Below are 11,300 nucleotides of genomic sequence, written 5' to 3'. Positions count from 1 at the left end.
ATTTGGTGGGCCGCTGTGAGATCCAGGAAGCTGGACTAGATGGGCCTACGGCCTGATCCAGTGGGGCTGTTCTTATGTTCTTAACTACAATTCCCAGGAGGCCTTGCAGGTCTCTTGTTAGCTGGTGTGCTCCCTGGGGCATTTGGTGGGCCGCTGTGAGATACAGGAAGCTGGACTAGATGGGCCTATGGCCTGATCCAGTGGGGCTCTTCTTATGTTCTTAACTACAATTCCCAGGAGGCCTTGCAGGTCTTCTTGTTAACTGATATGCTCCCTGGGGCATTTGGTGGGCCGCTATGAGATACAGGAAGCTGGACTAGATGGGCCTATGGCCTGATCCAGTGGGGCTGTTCTTATGTTCTTAACTACAATTCCCAGGAAGCCTTGCAGGTCCCTTGTGATCTGGTGTGCTCCCTGGGGCATTTGGTGGGCCGCTGTGAGATACAGGAAGCTGGACTAGATGGGCCTCTGGCCTGATCCAGTGGGGCTGTTCTTATGTTCTCTCCGATTTGCTGTGTACACTTTTAAAGATTACTGTCACTCCAGGCACCTTAATTACAGGGCTCTGCCAGAATGAATGACCAATGACAGGAGGTCACAATGTCCTAATTACCGTGGGGTTTTCCCTTCAGCACACACAGATTCCTGGGTGACTTTCTCCTTTTCCTGCTACCTGGAAAGTGCAAGCAGGCAACGCTGCTGGTGGAACAAAGCTACGTGCTTTGTACTGGGCCACAGACTTCTTGCACCCCATGGTCCTGGTTTTCCCAAAACGACTGCAGGACAAAAGGCAAAGAGCCTCCCCCTTCCACATTTAGCAGGGAACAGAGATAGAACAGCCATGCCCTGTTGGAACACAATTTATTTGCTTGCCAGTGAAGTCGGGCTGGCGGGCTGGCCAGCCGATCAGTGAGATATTGTCAGTAGCCAGACATTCCATGCAGCCCAGAGCATCACTCAGTAGGAAGCTGCCTGATTGCGACAGGCCACAATGGAACCCTGTGTTAGGAAGGGCAGGCATGAAAGCTCCTTACCTCTGAGCCCTGCAAGAGTCAGGCCACATTTAGCAGCACCTCGAAACCCCTGCTGTTGGCCACCTGCTAGATCTGCAAGACCTCCCAACAGAAACATGTGGGCAGGCATCAATGGCAAAGGCCACTTCCTAAAACCACTCCAGTATAAGATAAGTAGTGTTATCCCCATATTGCAGATGAGGAAGACTGAGGTTGAGAGGGAGTGGCTTGTAAACCATATAGGGCAGCGGTTCCCAAATGTACCTGGGTCATGACACCCCTGCAGCCTCTTCTACCCAACTGAGCCACGAGCCGTCATCTTGAATCTCGTGATATCTTGCGGGATCCGAGATGGCAGCACCCAAATCTCACGAGAGTTTGTGAGATCCAAGATGGGGGTACCCATCTTGCTGGACCCAAGATGGCACAAACAGGTAGGAGGGGTGGCTGTGGCAACCCCCTGAGTGTGCCATGATGCCCCTAAGGCAGGGGTACGCAATCTCTGGCCCAGCAGCCATTTGTGTCCCTCAGGAACCCTGAATCCAGCCTGCAGGGGGGGAGATTTGCTGGAGCCCGCGCCGGCTGGATGAGACTGCCCAACGCAAGCTGCAAGCCAAGTTTTCTCTCCACTCCTTGCTGTTCACGGTCTGTGAAGCAACAGCAGCAGTGAAGGAAAGGCCAGCCTTGCTTTTGCGCAAGGTCTTTTACTGCGAGGACCTTCAGGTCTCCACAGCTGCCACTTCGGGCTCTCCGGGGCCACTCGCTTGCTTGCCACCCTTAACCCTACGTACAGAGAAGAATGGCGAGTCTCACTAGTCACAAAGCACATCCCTGATTGTCTCCTGATTGGCATTATTTTAACCATCCCCATGTCTCTCACATAACACCAGAACCAGGGGGACATCCACTAAAATTGAGTGTTGGGAGAGTTAGAACAGACAAAAGAAATATTTTCTTTACTTCAGCGTGTGGTCGGTCTGTGGAACACCTTGCCACAGGATGTGGTGATGGCAACTGGCCTGGATGCTTTTAAAAGGGGATTGGACAAGTTCCTGGAGGAAAAATCCATTACAAAGCCATGATGTGTATGCGCAACCTCCTGATTTTAGATAATGGACTATGTCAGAAAGCCAATGCAAGAGAGGGCACCAGGATGAGGTCTCTTGTTATCTGGTGTGCTCCCTGGGGCATTTGGTGGGCCGCTGTGAGATACAGGAAGCTGGACTAGATGGCCTGTGGCCTGATCCAGTGGGGCTGTTCTTATGTTCTTATGTCCCATGTGCATCACTGCCTCTAAACAATTTATGTTTCCATGTGTTTTATTTCTGGGCAAGAGATGTATGGTCAGGAGTTATGTTAACCTCCCCCTTTTCTGGCTCGGTCTGTTTGGTATGTTTGGTAAAACCACATCCCTGATTGTCCCATGTGCATTATTGCCTCAGTAAAACTCATTCATTCATACAAGTTCCGTCCTTAATGTATTCATTTATGTAAATTTATTTAAATTTTAAATGTAAATTCCCCCCCCCCCCGGATGATGTGGCCCTCCTGCCAAAAAGTTTGGACACCCCTGCTCTAAGGCTTCATAACACACACTTTGGGAACCCCTGATGGAGTGAGTTCATGGCAGAGATCTGCATGGGGCACACTCTGATTTGCAGGGCTTAGCCACTGCTCTAAAGCAGATCAACCTGTTTATGATTAACTAATATTTTTCTTAGTCTATTAACTGGCCAAGTCCTTGAGTGAGGTTCCTCAGTTTATAAATAAGACATCTGTATAAAAACACAGACGTGTCCGAGACTCAAAATCCAGTTCAGTTGCTGTGTTGAATGTTCACCAATACAGGACCTGAACCGGACTGCGGTATGAAATATTTAGCCGATGAACAAATGTTTTTAAAAAGCAACGCAAACATATTAATCTTCTGGTTCAAAATATTTGTGCTGCAACCTGGCCATGGCTCAAAGGCTTCAAGGGCAGAGCAGAACAGAAAAAGTTATTTTTGTAACAATAATATCGCTCAAGGATCGGGGGAAAAGCCAGCAACAACGTGTTAAAGAGAGAAAGGTGACAGGCCTTTCCGGCTCCTGTAGTTAGGGATTTAAAAAAAAACCCATGGAAACAACAAAAGCAAGGCTCAGGGTATTTCAGACCAGAAGCACAATCTCCATCTTTCCTGATGTACATATTGTTATAATTCTAATTGACTGTGCCAAGTTCGTGAAAAGACACTGTTCCTAAAACCAACAGCAGCCAATCAGCCCAACTGCCGGGAAGTTCTGCTGCTCAGATCTTCCGCTCATTTCAGTGGGGGAACATCCCCACTGATCACAGGACAACATCCCAGCTCTGAGTCCACCCTGACTGATGACAGACCCCAGAGGTTGCTCACACACCAGACCCTCAAGCGCAGTCCAGGCTTTTTGGAAAAATCGGCTGGGTGAGGAATTTGACGGTTAACATCCGGCCAAGAACCTTCTATTATGTTTACTCAGGAGCCCATCATACTCAGAAAAGATCTTTCCCACGCTAATGGTCTTCTTTTGCAGCTTCAGCTCATTTTGTTGCCCAGGTGGGGGGACAGGGCTAATGACAAGGCCTATTAAGTACCCATTGATTAGAGTCAATTAGCTGCCCCAATGTCAGTCTGTACCCCTGGGGGAAGAGCAGGCTCTAATTACTGGTGTGTACCTATTATTAGTAGTAATGTTTTATACAGGAAAGTAGCCACTCCTCTCAGAAGTGTCTTGTCTTTTTTCTTGTCTTAACCCAGAGCCCTCCGTGTCTGATGACACAGCATCATGACACAGCATCACAGAGAGGGGGCTTGTAGGTAAAAAGGTAACCACCCAAATATTCAGCAGGATCGCTGCCGCTGCCACAAAAGAGATCAGAGCAGCAAACTGGGGCAGAGCCAGTGGTTTATTTGTTAACTTTATTTCACATTTTTATGCCTCCCTCCAAGGAGCTCAGGTTGGTGTACAAGGTTCCTCCCCTCCTTTTGTCCTACAACAACCCGGTAAGGTAGGCAAGGCTGAAAGAGGGTGACTGGTCCCAGGTCACGGGGGAAGATTTGTGGCCGAGTGGGGATTTGAAACTGGATCTTCTGGGTTGAAGTCCAACTCCCAAACCACTATGCCATCCTAACTCTTTCACCTTCTTTTGTTTCACCTCACCACTCCCCCCACCAAAGTTCAACCCAAAATTTCACCTGCATCATCAGCTCACCGGAGACGAATTGCAAACCTAACAAATTAGAGGGGGTAAACCCTCCATTTTCATATAGTGTGATTCTCCCCCTGCACATCCAGTCATCAAGAATGCAACAAAGCGTTGCTCTCGCTCTCTCTCTCTCTGCAAGTTTTCAGAACGGTTCAAAAGATTCCATACCTGAAAAACAACCAAGCTGTGCCCACTTCTCGAAAAACCAGCCCAGCTTGAAAGGCGGCCAAAGCCTTAACCCTTCCGAGGCTGGCCGAGCCCACCTGCATGCAACCCCACCACTTCCCTGAAGACAGCACAGAGCTATGCTGTGCTCCTCTACCCAAGAGCCAGGCTGGTGTGGGGCGCCAAATCCCTCGGAGAGGGTCCCTAGGTTTTGGACTGCTTCTTCCAATTCCAAACGTGTATCTGCACTCTGTCCTAACACCTCAGACAAGATCCCTCCTCTTGGATGACAGATTTGCTGGTCTCAACTCCAGCTTTCTCCTACTTTGGCACTCCTTGTTCATTTCACTGTCATGGATAGCCCTGCCCAGGCTCCCTGCCTTAGAGAGAATCCTGTGCCCCAAACAATGACAGGACCATTGTGTCCTGGCCAAATGCATCCCAGCCACTCGTGTCCTGGACATTTGCACCCGGTTGTTTTGCGGCCCAGACATTTGTGTCCCAATATGTTGGCATCCTTCAGTCTCGGAAGACCATGGTGTCATGCTCTGAATGGTGGCTCTGGAACAGAGTGTCCTCTCCAGTGCGCAAAGCCTGGGTAAAGTAGGTATGGAGGATAGGCTGTTACCCATGCAGCAAATCCCCCCTCTCCACGGCGCTGAAATGGTCCAATGGAAAGGCAGAGGCCAATACGATTGGTTCCAGCGGCGTCGCAGGAGTTGCCAGAACGTGACTGTGTTCAGCCATGAACTGCCTCAGGGACTCCGGCTCCGGATTTTGCCTCGAGGTTGACTCCTGAAGCCTCTTCCATAACTGGATGTAGCCACAAGGCAGTGGAGGTTTGGGATCAGAGTCTTCCTTCTCTCAGATGAGCTGCCTTCCCAGGCTGACGAGTCCCATCTACCCGGTGACTGTTCAGTCGCCTCTTACGACAAGTACAGCCAAACTGAGGGCCTATTCTTATCCCCTTATCTATCTATGCACTTTTTAATTTTAAAATAGGCAAAGGTAGGGCTGGGATAAGAGACTTAGGGCTGGGATAAGAGATATATAACATGGGATCTGTTGCCAATAATTGGGACACTGTTACCCTGTACATGCCTGATCTTGGAAGCTAAGCAGGGTCAGGCCTGGTTAGTACTTGGATGGGAGACCGCCTCAGAATACCAGGTGCTGTAGACTTATACCACAGTCTTTTGAGACTGAAGGTTGCCAACCAGGTCAGAGGATTGGGACACAATTGTCCAGGATTCAAATGCCCTGGCACTGCCTCAGACACCCAAAGCACAGGTGTGCATCACCCCTCTCCACCAGAGTTCAGAACTCGACACAGTAGGGTGAGAGAAGAGTAACTGCTTTTATGTTCCCTGACCAGGCTGCTGGCACTCTGGCACCTCTGTCCCAACCAGCCAGCAGGAGTGGGGAAGGCCATCACGCCCTTCATACTCTCCCGTCCTTTGGCTTTCGGTAAACAGAGCTCTCAATTTCATGCCCTGCCCGGGTCTCCCACAAGATCAGAAACACAAGACCAGTTGCTGCCCTCAGGCATCACTGATTTGCAGATAGCTGAAAAACTCTGGAGGTCTTCAACAGGGCCCCTTTGTGTGGGATTTTCCCAGTCGTTTCCACGGGTCTCTTATTTTGAGTCCTAACCTTTCCAGTCCCAAAAGGGCAGGGTGAACCTCCTCCTCGAGTCCCTCCTCCTTCGAGCTCTGGAAGGATGGGCCTGCAAACAGCTCTGCGCTAACCCTCAAGCAACAACATAGTCGCATGACACATGAACAAGCAACAGGACCACAGCAGCAGACAACAGAAAGCAGAGGAGAGCAGGACTGGGCAGTGCTAACAAACATGCTTGTTGAAATAACAAGCTGATGGCCAAAAAGTGGGGAGGAAGCAGGGCAATGGCGATGGAAATCCCATGAGGCAGGGAGTTTCAAAGTCCAGGAGCTACCATTCTTTCGGTATACCTACAACTCATTCAGTGGAAGGGGGGAGAACATGGAATGTGCATAGATAGTCACTGTAGTATTTTAGCCCTCCACAGATCAAGCTCCCTTCTCTTGGAAAGCAAATATTCTCTCTCCAGGAACCAATTTCCTGCAGCCCATGGAAGTACAGTACTATGATCTTCTATGCTTCATTAGGCTGCTGCTGAACTTCCCGCAGGTGGGTACAGAGCTCCTCAGGGGATATGAGGCCTCTCTTTGGGATGGAGAACTGACAGCAGTCACCCCACACTTCACAAGCAGGGACAGGGGAAACATGGCCACAGGGCCTGCCCCTGTGCTGTTTGAGCCAGGAGGCAAGACATGCACAAAGAGTTTGACCCAAGAAACCAGGGCAGTCTAAGGAAAGCCCAAAAGCAAACAACACACACGTCAGGTTGCCAAGTCAAACCCGTTCTGCAGTTGCTCCAGCAAACTTCTTGGGCAACACTTTTAGAACGCAAATCTCCATGAAGAATGTTGAGGAACACCAGCTAAGTGCACTGCTGGACCACTTAGGAGAGACCCATCCAGGTCCAGAGTCCAAATCAGATACTTCCAGGAAGTCTATAAATCGGACATGAAGACAACAGGTGCCCCATCCCCAGCTGCATGACTCCAGTATGTGGCACTTAGAGGTAGACTGTCTCTGTACATGGTGGTTCCATTAACTACCGAATCTCTCTAGCCTGGCATTCTGTTTGGCTAGATGGAGGCAGGTGCATAGAGCCATTATTGCTAGCAGCCACAAACATTTTTGTGGATGACGTTACATCACGCTTCAAAGTTAACCATCAATACTGAGTCTTGCGGCAGCACCGCCAAGTTGCCTAGGACCTTGGGCCACCACATCGGTCAGTGCTGTCAACACTGCCTGGCAGTGACACTCTTGGTCATTCCCAACCCTACCTGGAACTGCTTCCACAGACTGAGTCTGCGCCTTCCACACGCACAGCAAGTGCCCTTGTGCTGAGATCTGACTCCTCCCCAAATTTGCATTAATTTATTCCAGCCAACTCCATTAAACAGCTGTGCAGTGTGTGTGCAAATCCTTCCTTTTGCCTGTCCTGAATCTCCTGCCAATCAATTTCACTGGATGATCCCCTAGTGCCAATCTCGCAAAGATTGATATCTGTCTACTTCTTTCACACCACCCGTCCATATATAAACCTCTATCACATCTTCCTCCAGTTGCATTTTTTTTTTCCTAAATTAAACTCTACAGGCAAGAGCAGCGATTTTCAACTGTTGTGCCGTGGTGCACTGGTGTGCCACAAAAGGTTCACAGGTGTGCCACGGGAGTGTGGAGCAGAGTGGTTGAAAATAGCTGAAAAACTCTTCCGGGTTCTGCTACAGGCGGTTGCCATAAAAGCAGAACCTGGAAGAGTCTCCTAGTGGCTGGAAGTGACATCACAAGAGGCAGAGACCATAGAGAAGACCATACGGGTCAGTGTACAAAAAGAACAGCACTGCAAATTGCTAGCGAGAGAGTCCCCAGTTCTAAATTGGGCAGGAGGTCTGGTCTAGAGGGTAGAGCCTCCATTTGCCTGAAGATTAACATCCACAAGGTCGCCAGTTCGAGGCCACCGGCACCGTGCGACCTTGGAGCAGCTGACAAGCTGCAGCTGAGCTGTTCCATCTGCTCGGAGCGTGGGAGGATGGAGGCCAGAATGTTAAACCAGATCGGAGTGTAACATCTTGAATATGTAGTGGTTCTTGAAAGAGAGAACCTTCTTTCAATTTGTAAAAATCCCTGCGTGGATTTAATAAGCCTGCCTGTGTAAACCGCCTTGAATAAAGTCTTGAATAAAGACCAAGAAAGGCGGTATATAAATACTGTGTATTATTATTATTATTATTATTAAATTCATCTTTGGCAGGAATTTAATAGGTAGCCTTAGGTAAGTCACTATCCCTTAGTCTCCTGCACCCCAGAACCGAGCAAGATGGTAGAAAAACACAGATTCATCTCTCTCCTACTCAGAACAGCAACAGACATGAATAGCTTTACATATAATTCCAGTTACACGCTAAGCAGGATGCCTGAATTGCACACACACACACGCTATAACTCACAGGGTTTTCATAAAGGATCACAAGTTAACAATTACTAATTACTGGGAGGGAGATTTGGGCTAGGCATGAGGGAGAAACTCGTAATGGTCCGAGCTGTCCAGCCTGCCTCATGCAGTTGTGGACTCTGCTTTGTTGGAGGTTTTCAAGCAGAGGCTAGATGGCCACCTCTCCAGGATGCTGTAGTCACCTGCGCTGAGCAGGGAGCTAGACTACATGACCTCCAAAGCATCCTTTCAACTCTAACATTCTACGATTCTACTTTAAACCAACACTTAAACGCTAGGCCAGTGATTTTCAACCTTTATCATCTCACAGCATCCTGGCAGGGCACTAAAATGGTCAAGGCACACCATCAGTCTTTGAACAATTGACAAGACACACTGTGCTGCCAAGGGGGGGCTCACACCCTCCAGTGGCCCTACTTATAAAGGACCCTTTCCCAAATTTCCGTGGCACACCTGGGGACCATTTGCAGCACACCTATGTGCCATGGCACAGTGGTTGAAAATGGCTGCGCTAGGTGTTGCTTAGATTACATTAATGCACTCAAATACACACTCCTTCCTCCCTTTCTCTCTCACATTGTTTTCGCACATAGAAACCAGCTGTGGAGGATCTGTCCATGCTCCAGCTCGCCTGGTATGGTCTCCTCTGACTGGCTCTGCGCACTAAGGCCCAGACAGTCCCCCTCTCCAAGATTCTTCAACAGGAGCAACTCGGGATTCAACCTGGAAGCTTCTGAGTGCAAAGCAGCTGCTCTACCACTGAGCCTCCTTCTTAAAACTTCCGCTGAAGTCAGCTGCGGGCCAGCAAACAAAACTCTTCTTCCCCTCCCACTGGATGTTTCAGCCAACGGCTGCGAAACAGAACACCTGCGCGGCGGGACCCAGCAAGGCAGCTGTGTCAAGGTAACAAGCCTTACCTTGAGCGAGTCGAAGCAGGCGATGACACGTCCATTTTCCACATGGCAGCTCCGTGACGGATGGGCAAACTTGCACTCTGTGTCAGACCGAGAACAGGTACCTCTCTGAAACTCTCGGCACACTTCTAACGTCAGCCATTTTGTATCACGAACCAAAGATACGTTCACAGCCATATTAAAAAAGACCCAACGGGGCAAAAAAATAAAACAAAAAGGGAAACACAGGCAGCCACCGCCTTCTGCGGGAGAGTAGGGCTGCCGGGTTTAAGGGGGGGGAAGGGTAACCAAAAAAGGGAATTCAAGTTTAAAAATAAAAAGTGAAGGAGTAACTTGTTGCTTTGGTAAAATTTCTATTTGTCAGCACTTAAGGGTTCCATTTAACTCAAATTGTGTTTGTCAAAAACAAGGATTAAACATAAAGCCAATCGTAAAATAGAAATCTCATCAGAATTAACTGAAAAATCAAATTAGAGGCCAGCTCCTAAAAGTGCAATTGTCGAAGTTAAAATAGAAATGTTATATATTTATATATATATAATATTTTTGTGCCACTGCCAAAATTATTATTTCAAAATAACTGGCAGACTTTTTTTTTCCTTTTTCTTTTACTCCAAAGGGTTCTGTGCTCTCCAGTTACTGGTTCTTTTCCTTTTTCTTTCTTTCTTTTTTCTCTCAGTGATTCTTCACGCAAGAAGGAGACGCCGTTGGCAAGGCTGCAGATTCCGTGGAATGGTTTCGTTTCCGGGCAGGGAGGCGAGGCGAGGCGGAGAATTCCTACGTTCCTGCCCTACCTTGTTTCTAAAAATGGACAGAGTTGCAGGTGTCAAAAACCAGCGGAAGGGCTTGCTGTTACAATTTCCTTTTTTGTTTGAAAAAAACAAAACAAAATAATAAAGACTTGGGCTTTGCTACATAGTCAGGAAAGGGAAGGGAGGAAAAAAATGGCTGAGCAAATTGAGTGTAAAAGGAAGCGAAAAAAATAGGATGGGTGAGCTGCTGTCGGGGTATGGACTGCAAGCAACGCCGAATTTAAAAAAAATGAAAGAGACAAGGAGGGAATATATATAAGATATATATATTAAATATATATATATTTTATATATATATATATATTTATAAAAAGCGAGCGAGGCAAAGCCCTACAGATATCCAAGCAGTAGCAGCGACGCCGGCTTCAGAAAAGGCACTGTTCAGCAACCTGCAGAAAAGAAGACATTGGATCAGCTAAGATCAGGCTGGTCCCCACCCCAGCGCCAAACTCTCGCTTGGATTTGAACAGGAAATATCCAGATACTGACAGCCTGATGCACTGAAGTCAGCCATGGTGGATTAAAAAAAAAAAAGACAGAGAGAGAGAGAGAGAGAGAGAAGAGAGAGAAAAGGGCATTTCCTACACGGGGTTGCGCATGGGAGAAGGAAACAACCAATTACATTTACCATTGCAGCTGAAAGTCTGGGCAGACATCCAGTAAAAAAGATTGTTTCATATTGATCTAATTCTGGCAGACATTCTCCCTCGTTCTCTCTCTCTCTCTCTCTCTCTCTTTCTTTTTTCGGTGCCCACTGCACGCAAAATGCCTCCGCCTGGTGTCGCGACGGACAGCCCCTGGTGCGTCCGCAATGTGTCTCCGGGTCTCGAACAAGAGCCGTCCGGCACGGGCTCCGTTTGAGTGCGCGGCTGCCAAGGGGGGGGAAGAGAGGGAGGGGGAGATGTGGCACTACGTTACCTGGTGCCACAAGCCCCTCGGCACCATAAGAAGCTGCCGCTGGCAAAGCTTGCGCGCTGGAAAACAAGGAGCGTTTTTCTCTCCCCACATGCTACTGCACCCCCTCGCGTAACCCGGAACGGCTGGTGGTGGCAGCGTGCCATGATCGGAACGCAGCCTGACAGAAAACTGGGTGGGAGCCATG

At 48.6% G+C, this 11,300-nt stretch overlaps 1 protein-coding gene across 4 annotated transcripts in view; it reads right to left on the bottom strand.

Moving 5' to 3' along the window:
* The window catches only part of MBNL3 (muscleblind like splicing regulator 3), a 106,209-nt gene that overhangs the window by 60,521 nt on the left and 34,388 nt on the right, over nucleotides 1-11,300 (bottom strand). For 3 of the 4 annotated variants that reach the window (XR_010794999.1, XM_066639860.1, XM_066639862.1), the window contains exon 2: nucleotides 9,390-10,587. Coding sequence is in view for 3 of the 4 variants with exons in the window: in XM_066639860.1 (XP_066495957.1) it covers nucleotides 9,390-9,563 (174 nt within the window). In the remaining variant the exon portion in view is untranslated. Of the gene's footprint in view, nucleotides 1-9,389; nucleotides 10,588-10,826; nucleotides 10,916-11,300 lie in introns of those variants that run through there. The other variant, XM_066639861.1, reaches the window with a different exon arrangement.

This window comes from Tiliqua scincoides, chromosome 12, assembly GCF_035046505.1.
Source record: "Tiliqua scincoides isolate rTilSci1 chromosome 12, rTilSci1.hap2, whole genome shotgun sequence".
Classification (NCBI taxonomy): domain Eukaryota; kingdom Metazoa; phylum Chordata; class Lepidosauria; order Squamata; family Scincidae; genus Tiliqua; species Tiliqua scincoides.
This window is presented reverse-complemented; position numbering and strand designations above follow the sequence as displayed.